The sequence below is a fragment of the Embiotoca jacksoni genome, unplaced genomic scaffold (assembly GCF_022577435.1).
Source record: "Embiotoca jacksoni isolate LCO1_2020_lvr unplaced genomic scaffold, fEmbJac1.0.p SCAF_3, whole genome shotgun sequence".
NCBI classification, from domain to species: domain Eukaryota; kingdom Metazoa; phylum Chordata; class Actinopteri; family Embiotocidae; genus Embiotoca; species Embiotoca jacksoni.
Genome location: NW_027185381.1, coordinates 15,206,792 through 15,217,118, shown reverse-complemented (window position 1 = coordinate 15,217,118; position 10,327 = coordinate 15,206,792). Strand labels below are relative to the sequence as shown.

At 39.1% G+C, this 10,327-nt stretch overlaps 1 protein-coding gene across 1 annotated transcript; it reads left to right on the top strand.

Moving 5' to 3' along the window:
* Nucleotides 1-559: 559 nt before the first annotated feature.
* Nucleotides 560-4,799, top strand: lysmd4 (LysM, putative peptidoglycan-binding, domain containing 4). Its single transcript, XM_069163349.1, has 3 exons — nucleotides 560-652; nucleotides 2,094-2,365; nucleotides 2,450-4,799. The coding sequence occupies exons 2-3, from the start codon at nucleotides 2,108-2,110 to the stop codon at nucleotides 2,984-2,986; spliced, it is 795 nt and encodes a 264-aa protein (XP_069019450.1). The 5' UTR covers nucleotides 560-652; nucleotides 2,094-2,107; the 3' UTR covers nucleotides 2,987-4,799.
* The last annotated feature ends 5,528 nt before the right edge of the window (nucleotides 4,800-10,327 follow it).

Below are 10,327 nucleotides of genomic sequence, written 5' to 3'. Positions count from 1 at the left end.
ATGAAAATCAAGGAAAATATATCCATATTCTGGAAGATTTTTCAGGCAGGACCTCACTTGTAATGGAGGATTTCTTTTTTATATATATATTGCTGTGTTAGTATTTGAGTAAAGGATCTGAATACATCTTCCACCACTGGGAGTTCAATTAATGAATCAGTCACATCAGTTTGATACTGCACATCAGTCATGTGTCAGATTTAAGACCACAACAGTGACACGAATTTAAAAAAAAAAAAAAAAAAAAAGGAAAATGTAACTTTTGTGTGTGAATACAAACTCGGCATGTAAACAAGTATCGCATGTTTACAGATGATTACAACAAAACCCCAAATGACAACAATAAAACGTCGGCCTCTTCTAATCAGCACTGTCGAATATTTTATGACGTCACATCAATCAAGGGTTTTTCCCAAGAGTTTTATAAAATAAAAAAATAAAAAAAACCTTCTTGTTCATAGTATGTCCCGTTCCAGAGCGATGGGTGGCGCTGTGGCATGTTTTTCTTTCTACCGAACACATTTTTAAAAGCACGAAGAAGAAGAAGGCTAACCAGTAGCTACTGCCATCCATGCTACCGTACAATGCTAACAAGTCAAGTTGGGGAGGCGGTGGCTTTTTAGCGTCACCGTTGCCAAAGCATTTGGATAAGGTAACTAGTTGAAACAGCGCGGTCTTAATTTAAAAGCTTTGTTGAAAGTGTATTTCCTGTAAGGGGCGTTTGAAACGCAAACTGGGTGCTGAAGTCCACTCGTCGGTGAACGTCAGCCCGCTTAGCATTAGCTACCGTTAGCCTGTTAGCTCGAGTCGGTGCTGCCTTCAGGTACCCCTTGGTGAGCTCCGGACAAATTTACAAGGGTTTTTATTTTTAATTTTTATTGGTAGTACAACATACGACCCACGTTTCTCTTCAAACCGTCCGTGTTATTTATTTATTTTTTTTGTCAAACCTTCTTTTTAAAACGCAATAAGTTAAATATAGTTTGAAATATGAGACTTTGCTGGCAGAAACCCAGAACTGTTTTTTTTTTGTTGTTTTTTTTTTTAGCAAAGTATGTTTAGCTGGCGTTGAAATATGAACACATTTAAGCTGTTAAGTGATCAGGGGGGGGGGGGTGTTTGATTGTTTGCTTTGGGCTGTTTAGACTTTACTGGAAGCTACGATTCTCACTCGGACTGGACACCCCGCACCGAGGCGCCCTCAAAGGGAGCTGCAAGTGAACTACGGTTTGTTTCGTCTTGTGAACGCAACACGGAACCGAACGCGGGCACGCTGGTTACAATAGGTTACCATGGCAGCGCGAATGCGCGTCAGCCAATGATTTCGTTGGTTTTTCGTAAACAAGCTCGGGAACATTCTTAGTGATGACGCATTTTGCTGCTGATCCAAGAGGGTTCTTAAATAATCGATCAAAGCGTAAGCGGCAGGATCATTTTCTCAATCCATAAAGGAGCATTTAATCCTGCAAGTTTATCACACAAAAAAAAAAAATGTTGGAGACATTGAATTCACGGAACATAAAATGTATGAAAAATAATCTGAAAAATTAATAAAGCTGTCATTAAAAAAAAAAAAAAAACGTTAGATAAGGTATATGACCGTTCAGTATATTATTCTTTTTTTTTCGGTCTAGTGTTTATTGGTAAAAAGCATAACAACAAATACGATGCTGGGTGTACAGGTCACAATTTTTTTATCTTTTTTTTTTGTTCACCTTCCCCCTTTCCTAATTCCTGCACAAAAACAACACACACAATACAGGATAAAAACGAAGAGATTATATAGTGTAGTATTTAAAAGAAGATACAAAGGAGAAGACAGCGATAACCAATTAAAACCAATATGATAATACTAATATAATATGATAAATGGCAGGAAAAAGAGAGTGGAAAACGTAAATAAATTAACTTAAATTTTTTTTGGAAAAGATTCAATAAAAAAAAAAGAAGATTAAAAAAAACCTCAGCTTCAACCTGTGGATATTTGGCAATGGGGTTAGGGAGTGTATTGATCAGATTTAAATGTAATAAAACCCCTTTGTGTTGATATTTGTTGTATCGTTGCTTTAACGTTGGAACCGTAACATTTAAAGGTTGGCGTTTCGTCATGTGGAGGGGGGACCCCGGTCCGCGGGCTTTCCAGGCCCCGGTGGATGTTCACGCCAGCGCAGATGGCCAGGTGTATATGTTCAACAGGAGGCCGAACGAGTATGCAGCATCCTCCGACGACGAAGAGTTCAATGTCATGGAGATGAGGCCTTTCCAGGATCAGAAGCAGGACATACTGGGGAATATGCAGCTGCTGGAGCGGGAGGTTCTAGATGGTGATAATCTCAACAAGCTCGCACTGCAATATGGCTGTAAGGTAAAGAATTTGTATTTTATTTTAGACTTTATTCTTCATTAAGTGTCGACATGAGTGTATCTTTATTCTCATTTCTGTTCACAGGTGTCCGATTTAAAGCGGGTGAACAACCTCATGCAAGAACAAGATCTGTTTGCACTGAAATCCATCAAAATACCAGTTCAGAAACACAGCTTTTTAACAGAGACGCTCTCAGACCCAAGTGATCCTCAAGAAGAAAGGCCTCATTCATCGGCCACACCAGTGGAGTCTCAGGACAGAGCCGGTGCCCAGCCACACCTACAGGAGGTCACAGACTTTTTAATGGAGGTGGACAACAATATCGACAAGTTGATTCAGACCACAGCTGATCAGGACAAGGATTTCTTGGATAACTCCGAGAACCCACAAAAGTTTGGTTTCAGAGGACAGCGTCTGATCGGTCACGGTGCGGACTGGGGAATCCAGTGGTGGAACGCCGTAGTCGCCATGCTCCTCATAGGTATCGCCCTGCCATTATTCTACGTCATTTATTTCAAAACAAAAGATAACGGAGTAGTTCCACCAACAGATGGAAGCGGTATTTTACCGTCATCCATAAACTCTTTTAACACCTCGGGGACAGGCTTCACCGGGACCTGAGCCTTGACACCTGAACCAGGATAGTGCAGGTTTGAGTCTCAGAACACCAGGAACACCTTCAAAACTGTTGTGTTCGTCGTCTTGGCAGTAAATGAAAATCAGCCAAATTACTCAATATTTTAACTCAAGTGCAATAACACTGTGTGCACCAGTGTGCATCCCTGATCCTTTCATTTTTGGAAAGTCTTGTTTGATAGCATTACGGTTTCTCTGGTGCTTGACTAGATTGGATTTGTTTCTTGAATCTTCTCGCATTAGAAAACCTGAATTATAATTGTGACTAGAAAAATACATTTGTCTGGAGGCAAAAAAAAAAAAAAAAAAAAAAAAGCCACTGTGCGAGCTTTTTGTGTAGATTTTATCACCAGCTCTCTTTCCATCAAAGCCTGATGCCATCGTCAACACATCATCATGTTAGTATTATGTATGTATCGGCTGCATTTTTTAAATATATATCCCACTACAGTTAAAGATTTTAAAACGCTGTCCTAGAATGAATAAAATGGGAGATGCTTTGGGTTACTGCTACCCAAACCATCTGAGGTTAAGCTGTTTGTAAATGGGATTTCAGCATTGTTTGTGCGCTTTAACGTTTGCACCTCATTGCCTTTTTCCTGGGCCTTATAATGCCAAAAGTGTGAGTTTGTTTACAGTAACTATGTGGTGCAATATACTTTATACATTGTATGTGTTCATATCATCTTGCTGTACGAGGTGATGCATTTTGAAAATGGCATTTACGCACATGTAAGCTCCCAGAATTATGTGCCTCAACAAGTGCCTTAAACGTTCACTGTCAAATTTTGTATTTGCACAACCTGGGTTCACCATGACGGGTGGTAAATTTATGTCGCTTGGGCACTTCGGCAATGTCCTAAGTATTTTAATTTAAGGAAACTGGAATATTGTGTCATGTTTTCACATTTTTCAGTCAATTTTGTAAACCCTTTTTAGATGGGAAACTGATGTGTGCAAGAATCATTTTATTCAGCATGTTCCAGTTTTGAATGTAGAATTTCAAGTGCGACTGCCTCTATAAAGTATTCTCTGACATGTTAACGTGTCTGTGTCATGTTGGGACTTCTTTTTTCCTACAGGATTATTTTATGCAATTGTACATCAACACTGGAATAAGACTGGCTTGCATTGACCGCAAATATGCAGACAAATATTCTTGTACTATGTTGAGCTGTAGTGTGCAGTATTTTAGAAATTATTTTACTACATGCAATACCATGATATACCAAAAGATGGCAGCATCTATTAGAAGGGGCCAGTCTTTATTTCTAAACAGCTGCTGAGTGGAACTAAATGCTGGATGATTTTATGATTTTTTTTTTTTTTTATTTAACATGATTTGAATTCTTAAAATGTATTTACATTTGTACATTTACATCTAGTTTGAGTCTTTATGCTACATCCGTAAACGAGGTTTGCACATGTGTTGATGTAACCTCAAAAGACTCATGATTGAGGTCTAGCACACTTTAAATATCAGTAGCTTCATATACTAATTTATGGAGTAATTGAGCCTACTACCTAGTCGGGAGTTTATGCAAAAATAAAATGTCTGGCCAGTCGCAGAGATGTGACATAGTCCTATTTATTTTCCAGTCTGGACACTCTGTACTTACTGTTAAAAGGTTTACAAAAACAGATTGTTTTGTTTGGTTTCTCCCTCCATGCAGAGCTCAAAGCACAAAGTCAGCACCAGATCTACAGAGCTACAACTAATAGGAAGTTCAGTGTGTGGCCCATAGATATTCAGTGTAATGTGACAATTTGTACCCTACGTTCAAAGCCCCCCCCCCCCCCCCAAAAAAATCACACTCCACCAAGAGACCTTTTAAAACGCTGTAGCTATAGAAACGGACAGGGACAGCTCTATGGATTAGTAAATTTGTGAATATGTCAGACATAAATTCCGTATGCATGTATAAGTGCTCGACTTCAAACAGCTGTCCTATTGTCAATATGAGCGAGGGGGTAAAAACAAGTTATATTAGCATTTTCCAAGGCTCAAGAAAAGTGTGAGTTTTGCTGTGTTGCTGTGGAGGCTGCCATGACCTGAAACCCTCATTTCATAACGACAGCTCACGAACCCTGCTCTGATCTTGCTCCAGGCCGCAAAGCTCTGGCACCCAGCCAGCTCCCAGCCTGAGCCTCATCCTACTGTTGATATATATGTGTGTGTGTGTATATATATATATATATATATATATATATATTTTTTTTTTTTTTTTTTTTTTTTTTTTTTTTTTTTAAATGCCACTGAAACACATCGTGTTTGCTCGTACGTTTAAGGTGAAAAGAAGTGAATCTACTGGTGTATTAAAGCATTTGTGCATGGGTGTGTTTTGGGGAGTTGGTGTCCCAGAAAAGCTGGTTTTGAATCCAGCATATTTTTGGGGATTGCTTTCATTGAGATGGGGGGGGTTGAAGTGGACGGTGCTTTCCTCCTGAACAAAGCACAACCATCCGTAAAGTCTGGGAGGAGGGTAAATAGAGTGAAAAGATTCATGGCCAAACCGAAGCTCTGCAGCTTTAAGAAGTTTGCACACTTGAGCAGCTGGCAGCGGGCCACTTGGCCAACATAAACAGTCCTAATCCTTTTTCCAAGGAGCTTTCACCACTCATCTCTCTGGCACACCGGCCATTGACTCACTCTCTTTCTGACATTCCAGTCCTTTTGGACTTGCGCAGAGCCGTCACCAGGAGGCACTGTGGCACTAACAATGTAAACGCTGTTGGCTTTATGCTGTTGATCATTATTCACTGCTAAGGTATGTGCCTTCCTTTGATTTTCCCATGAAGCGAAACAGGTCTCAGTTTTCACTCTTTCTTAGTAGCAAGGGAGGCAGAGTTTCACAATGTCATGTTGACTTGAAACCCACAGGTGTTTGGGTTTGTTAGGTGTGTTGTCCAAAAAAATAAACTGGGAACCTTTATATGGTTTGTGTGCTTCACCTACAAACATTTTAATTTGATCTTTTTTGGTGGGGGTTACAGTTTTCTCTAAGCTCGTCTCCAATTTTAATGCCAAAACAACTTAATCAAAACACACAGGTAGAAATTGTAACTTTAAAATTCGCTAAAAAGAATGTAACAAACTAGATATAATGTATGTCATTGAGAAATATAAACATGATTGTTAGTTTATGAACCAAAACGCAGTCAAGATATATGGTGTGTGTGTGAGTGAGGCTATAAGCTCCGTTTCTGTGGGGGGCAGGGAGATCCAGGGTTTTGATTTCCCCCGCTCCCGGGGGGATTTGGCAGACACAGGGTAATTTGTAGTGAAATTTCCAGCACAGTTTGTTTTGCAGGTGGCTGAGAACGAAGGCAGGGCGTGGTGGGGAATGAGAGAAGCAATTTGCTGTCTGTGGGGATGTGAATGTGCGTATTGTTGCACAGCAGTAGGTTCAGTGTTGTGCCGGTATGCGCTATGGTCAGGGCTGGACTGTGGCATTCAAGATTTGAAAACAAATCAAAACCACAAGTAGTGTTTCCATAAAATACACCATTATCTACTGCACACAGAGTGTTTGACATTTTTTGTTTGACAGCAAATCTAAATTACTCAAGCTCTGTTTTTGTTGAGACAATCATATCTGCTTAAAGAGATTTTCACTTTTTATACTTCGACATGAGAAGACCGCATTCATTTTACACAGGAGTGAAAAAAAAAAAAACCCGGGGAAAACCATCTCAATCCAAGAGCGAGGTCACATGACACAGCAACATGAGTATGTGTTTGAGGATTCTTGCCAAAAGTCATTTCAGTCTCGCAGACTTGGGAGTGGATTCAATTAAAAACCCTTCACTTTGAATCTCTAGCCTGACTGTCAAATCCATGCCAGATGCTCCGCGCCACTCGAAGAACACACAAGGTGTCAAAGAATAAACCAAGATTGTTATATTTGTTTTCATCAGAATATTATTTTTGTCTTACATCAAAATATGAAAACTAATCCAACAGAGAAAACAGAAAATATTTGCTGCCCTAAACAGAGTGCAACTTTTTTTTTTTAAAAGCACTGAGTCAGCTGAATGAAAATGCATTTTATATAATGTACAGATGCTGTGTGTTAACCCCTGGACTGAAAACACAGCTGGCTGGAGAATGTGATGTTCTGTCAGTTATGTTCCTGCAGGGGTGGCTGTTTTTCTTTCTCCCCCGCTGTGGAGGAACCAATTGTGCAGCACCTGTTTTAAATTCCACCCGACACTGAGGGGTCTTCATTCGAGGGATGGCTGTAGTCAAACTACACAGACAGACTATGAAGAGAGCAAAGTTACACAGTTTCTCGTTATTGTTGCCTCTTGAGTGTTTGTGACACCAATCAGACATCAGGAATTAGTCTCAGAATGTCAACGTAGTCTACACTGAATGATTGTTTGGGCCAGTCGTGAGTTTCCTCGACTTCACTTTTCACATGTTGTCAATGCCCGAGGCGTACCTATCGCACAATAAGCATGGTAGCATTGATGTACTCTATTGCTTGGAATAATTCTTTGTTCATATGTTACTCAGTCTTAACACTGTGTCTCAGTATAGATAACCGTTTACAACCTTTAGCGGTGGCTGCTCAACAGTGAATTGTGACAGTAAAGAATTTGAAATGAGAAAGTGAAAATGTTTAGGGTTTTTCTGTAGTTGAAACATTAATAAGGCATTCAAGTACTATATTCTCTATACTGTGTGAATTCAATTATTACATCTTTGTTTAAATTTACTTGTATTTACTCACTGGCTACTTAATTTGGTACACAGTACACACAAATCGTTTGCTGCTCAATTCAACAACTTAACACACGACCAATGATCTTAATGGTGAAACAGAGCTGAATTAGTTCCTCTGTAAAAGCATCAAAAAAGATCAAGATAATCTTGATAATATAGACATAATCAAGTAGATTATTACATTGCATTACATTACTGTGCGCAGGTGTACCTAACAAAGTGGTCAATGAGCGTATCTGTGTTTAACTTACAAGACACTTCGTGTTATCCTTGTGAAATTAAAGAAAACAGTAGATTCAGCACAAATATACAAAACATGAATTTTAAACAAGGTAAAAACTTTTTTTTTTTACAAAAAATTTAAAAATTTGAGATTTTACATTTTTAATAGTGTCTTTTATATTTGAGAAATTCAAGAAAACTAAAATTTTGCAGCCTTCATAGATTAAAATCAAAATAGTCCAATTCTGCATAATGCGTTGAAATTGCCAGCATCTTTTACGAAAATTGCATGAATGCATAACGTCATCAGTCCTCACCAGTCCATTATTTTCAATATTTAAATGTGTTGAGTAACATATTGCAGGAGACTCATAATACTAACAAATAGGAGATAACAATACTGTTGACATTTAAGTCTTCTTTCAAACATTACAATGACAGTTTTATCTCTGGGTTTCTTTACATGTTGTCCTACAGAACATACATATAGAGACAAATTGATGAAACACGGTAGGGAGAAAATATAGTCTTAAGCCGTTTGTAAGATGGACGGATGGTTTACGGTAATGCTACTTTATTCATTTAACTGGGGAGCTCATCTTTGGCCCTCAACTCTGTTTAGTAGTTGAACAATATAATTTAATGTTTCTAAATGTGAGGAGACACTGACAGTCGATCAGAATTCTGGATTGAGGTTTAGTCCTTTACGCGCTAAAACTACCTTTCAGAACTGATTCAAGAAGGTTTTTTTTTTTTTTTTTTTTTTTTTTTTTTATATTGTTACTGTGTGTCAACATTTCAGATGACATTTGAAAAAGTTCCACTGTATGTTTTCTTCGGTGATATTACCGGTGTTGTCACTCACATTAACTTGCAAGCCATTGTTTCTTTGGTAGCTGCAGAGGACAATGGAAAATGCTGTCAGGGAAAAATAATGCAGTGAGACAGGCACGGATGAAGACGGGATAATGGTTTGGACATGCTACTCTAAATCTCTGGATGCAACTCAACTGAGCAGGAAGACGCACAACAAGGCGCTTACAGGAGGCTCGATATAGGCTCTGAGTACTCTCCTCGTACATTACACCTGCAGTGCTGAGGAAAATAACCTTTTATTTGCAACCTCCTTTCGAACGTGTCTCATGACAGTGTCAGCTGCAGAAGCTTTAGAGTATGGTGGAAAGCATGAAAGCGCAAATGAGTTGAACGGCACAATATATACCTTTCAATGACAGTAAACCGAGGAATCCGCAATATAAATTTAAATGAATTTCATTATAGGATGTAATTAGGTGTAAAATCTCTGAAATATACTTTGAATTAAGGGACTAGAAAAATAATTCATTTCAAGGAGAAAGACTGATTTTCTTGTATCATTCTTTTCCACTTGCTTGGAGGTGCCAAAATTAAACAATTTAGACTCACAGTTTTTGAAATCACTGAAAGAGGCCATTTTCCTGTTCTCTATTCTGTCCTTAAGACATTCTCAAGGCTTTAACACAAAATCCTGCCTTTTGATGTTGGCTGCAGAGCTGTATGCAAAACAGCTGTGTCAGACCAGGTGAAGATCTCTCCAGTCTCTGGCACAATTTATACCATAATTCATGGCACATAATTTGTGGCTCCTCACTGCCAGATGAACACTTAAAAACTGAATGGCTTTTCAACCGGAGCTGGAATGCCCTCTCATGCTGGTTGGGGATTCCTGTCATTAGACGTCTCAGTCTGTAGTTTTATTCCACGCGAGGGCTTTTGGGATTTTTGTGAAATAAAAGGGAGGATAATGAAAGTATGCAGACTGTAGCGAGTGTTAATGCTATGAAAATCCTTCTCCGCTGTTTTCAGTTAAGTCACATCACACCAAGTGTTCACAACAACTGGAACAATGCTGTGGACATATTGTGAAAACACAAAATAACAGTAATTATGCCAGGAGACAAAGATGACCCCAGCTGCGAGCCCAATACAGCAATTTGTTTGGAATATAACATGGGTAATGAAAACCACTTGCTGCTGGACTGCATAAATTCTGTCAGGGTTTGGAGGTTCCAGGGCTCAGCGCTCTGCTCATCCCTCTGAAGTACTTGAAAAACATTCATCGCACGTCACGCTGAGACGCCGAGTTTCCTGCCATTCCCAGATGTTCCCATGCAGATGTTCTCAGAGGCGTCTTTCAAAGGAGAAGTTATTTGCTTGCGAAAACTGTGCTCATGTGCTGGTGCTCACATGAGCACGCGAAAACTTGGCGTTTGCAAGTGATTCAGCATTATGTCCTGCCAGAGAAACACCAAGGATTAAAAAAAAAAGTGATAAAGAAATGAGCTATTTTCCATAAAGGCAGATAACAGATATATTAATATTACCATACATATCGA